The sequence below is a fragment of the Microtus ochrogaster genome, chromosome 4 (genome assembly GCF_000317375.1).
Source record: "Microtus ochrogaster isolate Prairie Vole_2 chromosome 4, MicOch1.0, whole genome shotgun sequence".
Taxonomy (NCBI): Eukaryota; Metazoa; Chordata; class Mammalia; order Rodentia; family Cricetidae; genus Microtus; species Microtus ochrogaster.
Window position 1 is genome coordinate 33,022,081 of NC_022011.1, and position 11,744 is coordinate 33,033,824.

Here is an 11,744-nt window from a genome sequence, read left to right on the forward strand (position 1 = left end):
CACACACACACACACACACACACACACACACACACACACACACTCAGCACCAGGAAGAGGCCACGCTCTCCCAAGTGAGCAGCACACACACACACACACACACTCACACACACACTGAGCACCACCATTGAGGCAGAGCATCCCCCTTATTCTCCTTCCACGCAGCCAACACGCACCTTAGTAGGTGTAAAGGCTGGGCAACAGTGACCATGTTTCTTTCTCCCGCCCCTCACAATGTAAATCTCTCGTGAGGCTGAGTGTTCACCAAAGGGCCATTTCCTCTCAAGGTCAGAGGGAAGTAAGGGCCATGGTCCTATTACAATCAAGTATGTTGGTCTTACTGTTACATGTCTTTTGGAGGATTTTTACCTGGAAATGATCTGCACTTCACACACACACACACACACACACACACACACACACACACACACACACACACTGCCTCTAACCATTCTCGCTATGCCTGGGCTGTTTTCTCCCATTATTTTGCTGGGCTCCTAATGCTTTTATCTTTGTGTGGTTCAAATCTTCTATTTCTCTTGGGCATGTGCACACACCAGTATGATTTTTCCATGCTTATTACAAAGTCTTAATAGAAATAATCCCAATTTAAATATGTAAATTGTTTCTCTGTGGTAGATTCCAGGAAGAGTAGTCACCCAGCACCAAGTCACAGGACAGGGACAACTAACAGGGCTCACTGTGACGTCTGAGGTGGCCCAAGTTCACACCCATACTGCCAGCCCGCACATGTTCAGAGATGGCCTGCCTGGGGGAATTGTGAAGATGTACTTTTTAGTTTGTTCCATTTAACTTTTATTTTTCATTAGCTGATCCTTTCGGAACAAGACTGAGGTGTTCGGTTTGCTTTACTCCGAGTGTTGGGTCCCTTCTTTTCCTGTTGGTGGTCACAATTTGACCCACCCACACTGTTTTGCATTCCAAGTGTGACTCGTGATCCAGCCACTGCCAATCATTGCTCTGCAGATGTCCCCTCCTTCTGGTTGATTTTGGGCATGACCATGGTATTTGTTAGTCATGGCTGCCGTCCTCAGAATCCCACAGCTAACCCAGGAGAGCTGTCTGTGTGTCCTGACTGTACACAAAGCCCTCGGGATCCCAAGGCTGACTCATGATCTTTTCCTTATCCTCTCACCAGGAATCTCACATCATTTCTGCTGAAGTTGGAGAGAAATGTGAAGCCATAGGCGTGAGGCTCCTGCACCTCGAAGATCAACTTCACAGAGCCATCCACAGTCCCGATGAAGCTCTCTTTCATATCCTTTCCATTTTTCAGAAGTTACTTTGCGAGAGAAAATCTAAAAATGCGTACCACATCCCCGTGCCTCTGCAGATGGAGGGGAACCAATGCCGCTGTTACCTGTAGTTCAGCGCATCTTGGATCTGAGTTGATTCTGTGTGGAGGACTTCACCTCTGGTTTTTGTAAACCATCCAATCTTTTCAATTATCAAACCCAGCTGCTAAGTATTAGCCACAGAGTTCAGTTAGGCACACAGCCAAAACCAAGGCAAAATGGAGGTTTTGGTGAGCTCAAAGATGAGTCTGTGTGGCCATAGGGAAACAACCAGAAAGAGCCAAACAAGTTAGTGGCTCACCTCCTTAAAGGCCTCTTCAATACCTAGAGATGCAAAGCCTTCTTTGAAGTCCTTTGTTCTGCCTTCTGCATGCCATAGATAGTGGGGTGTCCAAACTAATACCTTCTTTCTGACGTCTAACACATACTCGTGGTTAAGCTTCGCATAGTCCTTTTTGGTGCTGAAAATTCTATTTTCTTGCACTAACCTCCGCATCTTAATGCCACAGCTACAGACGCCTACCTCAAAGCCAGCTGCCCTAATCAGGTGGGAAGAGGACACGTGGGCTCACTTGTGTATGCAGCGGGTATTAGGATTTATTGACGGAATCGGTGTTAGGGTTTAGTGGCAGAGTACCTTGGCGGATCTGGGCCAATTCCTGCTGCAAAGAGATCGCACCACACAGCAGATAGCATGTAAGGGATTTGTTGAGATGTGTTTGTTGTCTTGGAGTGGGGGCATGGGAGAGAGAGACAGACAGACAGACAAAGAGACTGGAAGGCAGAGAGAAAGAACAAGAGAAGGCTGTGATGTTGGGAGTGGCCTTTAAAAGGGCACACGTGTTGCATAGGGAGAATACACAACTTGCAGTTACAGCGGTAATGTACCGCACCTGTTGGAGGCTGACCATGAGGTTTGGTGTCTGCCGGTGCTGAGTCCCTGAAGGGCAGGCTGGGGGAGCACCTAATTTCTAACAAAGGGGCACACACGTTCCTGGTGGTGGACACATGCTGTTCGTCACTAGTGAGCTCTTTGGAAGAGTGTGACTGGGTTCTGAACCAGTTCCATCCCCAGTTGCTGTAACACCCTGACTGAAAGTCACTTAGATTTTATTTGGCTTATACTTTCTGTTTAAATTTCATCTCTGGGGGACAGGCTAGGAGCTCGGGTAGCCAGACTAGTCACACAGTAGCCACAGTAGAAAGCAGAAAGCAGCAGATGCACCCATGCTGCCTGCTTGCTTACTCAACGAGCTTTCTGTCTCTTGTACAACTCAGGGCCTAGCCTAGAAAAATGTGCCAGGGGGCTGGATCCCCGTAGTTCAGTTAACAATCAAGACAGCCCCCCCCAGGTCCACCTGATGTAGACAGTTCTTCAGAAGGTTCCCCTCTCAGGTGATTCTGGGTCCCAGCAAGGTGTCAGTTAAAGAGTCACATGGTAACGCAGGTGGGGAAAGGCATACTTAGCCTACCCGGAATCCCTCAGTTTAATTTGTCACAAGTCGCCCTTTGTAGCTCGTCACCTCCTTGTCTGTTACTCTCTTTGTTTATCCGTTTGTGGGAAATTTAGGTATTTTTGTCTTTGTTTCTCACTGCCTGACTTTTTAGAACCTTGGTTTCTGTTTTACTTTGTCTCCATGCATATATTTAAGTCGCTTTGGACAGCCAAAGGCTGTTCTTATTCAGACCTGTTCAGATGCGTGGCCAGGCACCGAGGCAGTGTGTTTCCTGATGACTTTACGTGCTTATCAACTCAGCAGGCTTTTCCTTGAATGGCTTCTGCCATCGTTTCTACCTTTTTAAAGAGCATTCGGTTCTGCACAGCCTCCTGCCTTTTCCAACTCCAGGATAGATGCCATTACTGCACAGTTGCCTTAGGAAGCAGAAGGAGAAGGAGGTAACGTGTTAATAGATCACAGACTTGGATGCTTCTAGCAGGTGTGTTGTCTATGAAATTGAACAGTGATTGTTGACAGAGGCAAAGACTGGGAGTGTGTGTGTGTGTGTCCCAGGTCTGCCAGGCTTGGGAGGGGTTGGGACAGCTGAAGGGAATGTGGCTCGTGATCCAAACTATCATGGTGCAAAGGCATGGTAGCTGGTGATGCTACCCTTCGTGGTGGGAGTTCATGGGGGTGACTTCAGTAGCTCAGGAAACAGAGAGCTCCAGCCAGAAGTAGGGGACAGGGGACCAGGATTAAGACCCTCAAGGCTCATCTCCAGTGACCCACTTACACCAGCCAGGAGTCACTGCTTAAAAGTTCCACAACCCCACCACGCAGCCCTACCAGCTGTAGACCAAGCATCCAAGCACTTGGGCCTGTCCAGGACATTTCAAATGAGTACCATACCACCAGGGGCTGGAAGTATTGGGTTAGGTAGGAAATCAACCCTTCCGTAGATAACATCTACACCGCAACACATATTTACCCCAACTTTTCCCGGAATCCAGGCTGTGTTCTGTGTCACTGGGCAAGAATAACATACAGAATGCGTCTTTAAGCTCCGTGAAGTAGCACTTGGATTCGGGTATAATAATGAGTCTGAGTCGGGAGGCCGCATTCACAATGCTCTGTGGGGCTCCCTCACAAACAAAAGCTGTTGTTTCAAATTAGAATTTATCAAGGCATCCAAAGAGGCTGCAGGAATCCCCCAGCCACAGTCTGGCTGGTATGTGTTTTCCTTTGCAATCAAAGGCACAATGCTGAGTGTTTCTGAAAGAAAAGGCTTGGAACCAGTAACGCAGCAGAACAGAACAGAGCAGGGAGGGTGGTGTCTCCCTTGATCTTACTAAGCATGCTGCCAGGACCACTGTGTACACGTAGCAGATGATGCGTGTTTAGTCCAAGTCCACACTAGAGCGTGCTGATGTAAACCCACATGGGACACCTTTCTGGAGGGTCTGAGCCCCAGATACGGTGGCTGTCCATCTTTCCTGGGGTTGGTCCTTATTGTAAGCCACATGTCTGCAGGAGCAAAGCAGGTGGTGTGCCAGTGTGTCACACACAGAGGGGTGGCCTGGGGACGTGCAATATGGTGGGCGCTTCTAAAGCTACTGAATATTCTTGCACAGCCTGTCGCTGTCAGAGTCACAGCAGCCGGCCGGGTGGGAGAGGAAGGCTGGATTGCCAGAGCCGAGGACGGAGGAAACAGGCTGTTTCTTTGTCGTCTTGGTGGGCTTCCTCCCTTACAGGCATTGTGAACAACTTAAGCCATCAGCTGAGGTGACCGGGAGCCTCTGGACTGCAGTTAACCGGGAGAGCAGGAGGCCAGGAGGGGCGCAAGAAAACTCCAGAGGTAGGACAGGGATGTGACTTCACAGCCAGGCATACTGGGGATCCATTAGCAGTGGTCTGAATCTGCACCATGATTGCACAGATTCTGGATTCTAATCAGCAGTTCCTTTCCTAAATCCCTCTCGTGGCTCTGTAACTGCTCCTCCACGTTCAGAATGCCTGAACTGGAAAGCTTTTAGGCTCCGTGAATTTTTAAACAGAATCCCCGCCCCCTTCTTTTTCCTTTGACTTCCATAGCTCACTATAGGCAGAAAGGAAGCCCGGCGTATCCTGGCATCTTTCAGAGCCCCAGGCAGTTCTGCCAGCCTCTGCTGAGTCATGGATGAGCAAGGACCAGGCTGATTCTATTTACAAGGCATTTGCATTCCAGTCCAGAAGCCCTCTTGGGAGCCTATTCTCTCTGCTCATTGGGAATGCACGGTGCCCAATTGATTCGTCTTGCTAGCCTTGATGGCATGCAGAGACTAAATGTATCCAGGCTCATGCATAAAACTCCACAGCCCCAAAGGGTTCCTGTCTGGTTCCACTTTCCAGTGTGTAGCCTAAAGATGCCAAGGTTTCAGAGCAGAGGGGTTACTGTCTTGCCTCCTTGAAATGTTCTTTTACCTCTAACACTAAGGAGCAAGCAAGGACGCCTGGGAAGATCTTTAGTAGTTTATAGTGGGAGAGCAGAGAGCCAGGCAGGCTGCTCTTCGAGGCCCTGTGCATGCCCGGCTGATGGAGGGGTGGCAGCCACGTGTTTTCTTCTGCCTCCTGCCGAGGTCTGGGTAGGAAAAGTTGGAGCAGACAATGTGTTCAGACCAGGATGGTCCTGCTGCCAGTGGGACACAGTATGAACTCAGCATGAGGTTGGTGACACAATCTCCCAGGGCACATTGCAGGCCACCAGTGGACAGGATCTGGGTCAGGTGTCTCCAGGTTCTTGGTGTCTCATTCAAAGCACTGAAATAAGTGTGCACAGATCTGTGGAAGCAGCAAGGCTACTTCCGCCACAGGAAAGCAACAGCACAGGCCAGAAAATATGCGGGTGTGAGTGCAGGTACTCAGAGGCCCTGATTGTCACCTCAGGGCTTCTTTCATGGGCTTCAAGAGGAGGAATCTGGTTACTAAGGATATGGTTTGCGTGTTTCTCTATTTTAACTGACAGACTTTTAAGTTATATAACCATTTTCCTCTTCCCGTCCCATAATGCATCTGATGATAAGTGTATGCATGTCAGCTTATGCATAGACATAAGATGGAAAATAGGGGGTTCTCCCTGTCAGCTTATGCATAGACATAAGATGGAAAATAGGGGGTTCTCCCTTAAAAGTCCATTCTGAGGACACAGTTTGCCTTACTGTACAAGTGTCTAAAACCAGTCTAGGCCTGATCAGTGCTCCTAGGTGAGAAACTGGGAAGGTGAGAAACTGATTTCATTGTTCAGAGATGAGTGTGCCTGCAGCTCCCGGCAGGTGCGTGCGTGTGTGCGTATGTGTGTGTGTGTGTGTGTGTGTGTGTGTGTGTGTGCACATGTGTCCTTCTCCCTTCCCTTGCTCTGCCCCCCCCACTGTAGGCCTTGCCTCTGTGACTAAGCTGTGAGATTCTATAGTTTACAGATGGACAATTAAGTACACATGATACAATCCCTGGCTTCCCAGGAGACTTGCGTTCTCAGATCCCATCTTCCTGATTCTTTGGTGCAATAATGGAAATTATTATGTGTGAAGCTGATGTGTTAATTCAATTTTATAATTTAGTCTCTTCCTCTGGTGACTTTTCTCTGTCTTTAGCCTTTTTTAGTTAGCTTTGTGGTCCCAGAAGTTTCCTGAACATCGCTGTTTGTCTTCTCTCTACAAGACCTCATCATCACTTAGCAGAGTAGAGTGCTGTGAGGCCCCAGACCAGCATCAGAGGTAGTCAGATCCCAGGGCATTGTCAGGACCCAGAGCCCACTGCGCCCTCTTACTCCTTACAAGAGACCAGACCTAGTGACAAATTGCACCTTGGTGTTCAGTCTGGGACACAAGTTTCAGCTTGCATAAAGTCATATGACTCCCCCACGCTGTCTCGAGATGGACAGACCTTTCCAGAGGTCTGGAGGGATGGAGGATAAAATCACATTTTACAACAAAACACAAAGGCATTTTAGTGGATGGCTTCCTCTCTGGCTTTGCCCATGTTCCCTTTAAGTTCAGGTGCAGATGGTGCACATCCTGGGAGTGGATGGACATGACATAAAGGACTGAAATCTGTGGAAACTCCCAGAAGATTAAAAACAAAAACTTTTTCAGGGTGGATAGGCATTTCACTCTAAATTGGGGAAGATGGCAGCAGGCTGGAGCCCAGGGTAGAGCAGAGTCCAGAGTTACCCATTGAGAAGTAACAGAGCTCTGAAGGGCTTTGTCCCAGGGGCTGGAATGACCCTTGTGAGCACACAGTCCCTGATGCTAAACTGGAGGGCTCATGTTAAGTGCCCCCATGCACAGAGCTGATGTTGAGGGTTGAGGGGTCCCTCTCACCACGGCCCTGAATGTCAAGTGCCCCCATGCACAGAGCTGATGTTGAGGACTAAGGGGTTCCTCTCACCGCAGCCCTGAATGCTAGGTTTCTTGAGGCTCTGATGTCCAACACCTGCCCTGTCTGCTGTCAGAGCACTTGAATGTGACAGTTATCCACCGCAGCCTGGGGACTGAGACACTCTTGTGGCTACACCGTCACATGTCGCTGAGCATCTGAGTTGGACATCTATCTCAGCTTGACAACTGAGCCTTTCTTCAGAGTTTTGAAACCAAAACTCGAAAGTTAATAACCTTGGACCTGGCAGAAGTCATGACTGGTTTTTAAAAGAGGAAGTATAAAGTTTTCATTAATATTTAATTGCTATATTTTGTAAGAGTGTGGAGCTGCGATTCAATGTCAGTGTCCACCTGCTCTGCGCAGGCTGGCTTGCTCTCACTGGCCCGGGTGTGTGTTGTGGGGGGGGGGGGGGGTTCTCCTCCTTGTGTGCTCCTTAACAGCTTCCACAGTCTCTCCAGGGGGAGCTCCAGATGGTGAAGGAAACACTGCAGGCCATGATCCTGCAGCTCCAGCCAACAAAGGAGACAGGAGGAGAGGCCACAGCTTCCCATTCCACAGCTGGTGTTCAGGAGGCACAGGCCTGAGGTGTGAGCTTGGAGTGGGGGCTGGGAAGGGGTGAGCCACATGGCATGGGATGGAGTGGGGGCTGGGAAGGGGTGATCCACATGGCATGGGGTGGAGTGGGGGCTGGGAAGGGGTGAGCCACATGGCATGGGGTGGAGTGGGGGCGGGGAAGGGGATAAGTCACATGTTGTCAGTATGGAGTTTGGGGGCATGAATGTGGACCACATCCACATCATCAGTATTATTCTGGTACAGCCACTCTTCCCACATTTATCCTTGTGTCTGGACCAATTCCTAAATGCAGAGGCTTCTGTCCTTCCGTGGGAGAGTGGCCCATGCTTTGTCACAGACTGAGATGGGGGAGGGACTGGATACTTTTTCTCCGGGTTGTCACAATAGGTCATCTAGTATGAGAGCCGATGGTTACTTCCTCTTGGCTGGGTGACTTTTCCTGGTTTTCTCTCTTTCTTACTGCCATTTTTGTTTTCTTCGGCAGTGTGGTCTTCCTCCATTCAAGGACCTCTGAAGATAACCAAGCCTGAGATGGCCACTGTACCTGCCATGTCTTCCTACGGGCACTCCAACGGCTGGAGCCCAGGAACCTCAGAGTCTGTGTGGATCCTTAGCTGCCCAGGCCACTTCCCCTGGGCTCTGCTGTCTCAGGAGACGGCCCCAGGGCACCTTCACAGTACCTGGGCACCTTCTGCTGCTTCTGTGTTCTCCAGCCGAGACTGCACCTCAGAAAACCCCCCACCCCCACCCCAGCCTGCTACTTCAGGTCTTTCTGAGATTCAGGCCAGTGAGGTGGCAGTTTGGCGACAGGGACTCTTTTGAGCCAGTCTTTCTGGTTCCTACTATTAGTCCCTTTGGTTCCAAGGAGTCACAGCGTGGAGTCTACAGAACAGTGTGGGTTCACTGGGGTGTGGACTCAGACAGGCAGCTCTCTGCTCCATGGTGGTATGCTCAGGTGTCTGTGAATTGCTCCTTGCACCCAGCTGGGGCTCCTGCTGAGGCAGCTCCAGGTTGTTCAAGTGCTCTCAAGAGGCACACTAAGAAAGTGTGTGAGCTAGCTTTCTGTTGCTGTGGGAAACTATCTGGCTAAAGCAACTGAGGGAGGGAGGTGGCAGGGGGTGGGATGGGGGGGTAGAGAGGGATTATTGTGGCCCTGGTTTCACGTGAGGATGCCACCCACATTCGCTGTGGTTTTCCCTCAGTTAAGTCTCTTTGGAGACACCCTTACAGACATACTCAGAGTTTTGCCTTCAGGTGATTCTGAGTCCAGTCAAGTTGATAATGGAGATAAACTACCACAGGAGGATACCTCAGAGACACAAGTCTGTATGATTAAGAACCTGGCATCAGAACTCCTGCTAGAGAGCCACAGAACTCCGGTAGCCATGCTGTGAGAAGGCTCACCAGCCTGCCAGCTTCCATCCAGCCTCAACATCCCTGAGCCCAGCGCACTTGTATTTCTCTGCAAACCGGTTCATTCCCAAGTCTTGGGTTACATTATGCTGTGGCCTCTGGGATGACCCTAGTGCACCTGTATCTTGGAGGTCAAGCCCAACATTCTCAGCCATTGAGCTTAGGCGAGTCTGACATGTCTGCCCAGGAAGGGCTCTCTAAGGTGCTGTGCTCGCCTTTGTGTGGACCGGGATCAAGGTACTTTTGCCTTCTTCTGGCCCATGGGCCCACAGCTTTTAACCCTTCTTAATCACTCTGCCATTTCTAGAAGGCACCTGGAGCTTCTTCGAGCCTTCTGTGCTGAGGGCCGCTTGGCCCTTAGTTGAAGAGCAGCCTGTTTGAAGACACGTTTTGCATATTTGAATAAGAAATATGCTTAGTTTGTTCCCAGATGTTTTGAAAGTGAACCAGATTCCTGAATCATTTATAATTGTGCCTCTAAAAGTCTGATGAACCAGTCACATGACTCCCAGAGCCCCCAGGTTGACTTAATTCTAGTGAAGCAAAACTTGCAGTCAGGATTACCCCCTGTTGTCAAGAACGTTCTTAAATTGGATATTTTAAAAGCAGCTTCCCAGGCCTGAGGCACCTGACAGCCACTGCTAGTCGGAGGGTTTTGCGTCATTTGGACACCGTGATAGCATGCCGTGAGGTCATAGTGCATTTGAAAGCATAAGGAACTGAGCAATCACTGGAGTCCTTGGAACATGGGGAGGGACAGCTGAGACTCCTGGGCAAACATTGCTGTCAGTGTCTGGGCAGGTGAGTGACTCCTCAATCACATGCCCCACACCTCTGGTCCTTCAGTCTTGGAGAGCCACCTGGGCTGGGCTTATGAAAGGCTGGTGTTCCCTGTGGCCACAGCATCTTCTCATGACAACCTTTCTCTCCTCAGCCACTTGAGCCCCAGACATCCAGTATCTGTGGATCCCCAAACTATAGGACAGGGCAGGATTTTACAGGGCCACATACAAATGTCCAAGGGAGATTGGGGCTTCAGTTCAGACTGTTGAGAGATGACCAAGACCCCAGCAAAGGTTTGTGTTGAAAGCGACAGCTTATCCTTTTGGTAACAAATGACACCATCTCATTGTTTATGACAACAGTATACACACACACACACACACACACACACACACACACACACCCCTTATAAATATGCTATATTTCCTTATCCATTCATCTCTTTGTGGACTGATCTCATAATCCATCCACAAAGTAGTGTCTGATTTCACTGTGATGTTCAGCAAGGGAGGAAGTAGTCCATGGCCACCTTGCTGCAAGTTGAACCCACGAGGGCGGCCAGCTTGGGCATCTTCATTACCTCATCGTTACCAGGTCTAGCTCTTGAAACTTCATGGTATTGATCATCCCCCGAATCAAGTTAATGTCACAGTGGATTTAGTCTTGCTTTCCTTGGTATTGGGGTTGGCTCCCTCCCAAGAATGCATGTGGATGGGCACCATGCTGAACCCTTCGCAGACAATCCTGCAATTGCACCTCAGCATGAGGAGGGAGACCCTACAGATGGTGCTCAGGGGCCTGGGGAAGGCAAAGTTCCCTTCCTAAGGCTCAGAGTTGACTTCAAAGGAAGACCATGGGGAATCCTGACCTATGTCCTTCCTAAAGTGCCTTTGATGTTCTCTCTGCATTTTGAGCTCTGAAACTCATTCACCAGCTAAAAACCATGACTGCCCTGTGAATTCTGCCTGAGAGTGAGAGACACTGTACTCAGAGCAGCTCAACCCTAACCCCCCTCCCCAGCAAACCCAACTATGTAACCTAGATTCTGATTGGCTACAGCAGCCCTAACCTCTATCCACTGTCCTGACCCAGCCTTTCCCAGTCACCCCAAAGATCATCCCAGCAGCTGCCACCCACAGCCTCAGATTGGGTAGGTTTTCTGGAAGCTTCCTATGTAAGTGGTGCTCCTCAGAACATGTCCATTTACTATGGACAGCATGAGCAACATGCACATGTCCACGCGCTGTGGACAACGGCAGCAACGGCAGCTACACACACGCTGATCAGCGCCCTCTTGTGTACATAACTGGCCTTTATTTTTAATACTACCACTTTATTAGATCTTCGAGCTTTGTCATGTAAGTTATTGCTTTATTAAGTGTCCTGCTTGTTATGTGAAATAAAAACCGATATCTAAGCCATGGTGCTCCTTGGGGTCATTTTATACTCTGGAGTGTCGACCATAGGAATGGGTCAGATTGCTTCGTCTCACCTCTCTGTGACATACAGGAAGCCAAGTATTTGCAATGAAGCCATGTTGAGAACTCGTGCATGTGTTTATGTACCCAGATGCCAGTGAATCAGAAAACCCTCTTCTAGGCTCCTTGACTGAGCCAAAAATAAACATGGCCTCAGCATGTGGGGAACTAGACAAGAGCCCAGTAAATGCCGTAGGAGAATCAGGCTGATTCAGGTGAGAAAAACGTTATTAGCGTTAAGAAAATTCAAGGTTAATAAAGCATTATGTAATCTATTTCTGGGGGTATTTTCGGTCCCTTTCTGTTTGTTCAGCATATCCTTTATA

At 49.3% G+C, this 11,744-nt stretch overlaps 1 protein-coding gene across 1 annotated transcript in view; it reads left to right on the forward strand.

Moving 5' to 3' along the window:
- Disc1 (DISC1 scaffold protein) overlaps positions 1-8,825 on the forward strand; it is a 165,328-nt gene extending 156,503 nt beyond the window's left edge. The window contains exons 12-14 of the mRNA XM_026778672.1: positions 1,160-1,277; positions 7,616-7,753; positions 8,229-8,825. Coding sequence (XP_026634473.1) covers positions 1,160-1,277; positions 7,616-7,752 — 255 coding nt within the window. The 3' untranslated portion in view covers position 7,753; positions 8,229-8,825. The remainder of the gene's footprint in view (positions 1-1,159; positions 1,278-7,615; positions 7,754-8,228) is intronic.
- Positions 8,826-11,744: the final 2,919 nt, after the last annotated feature.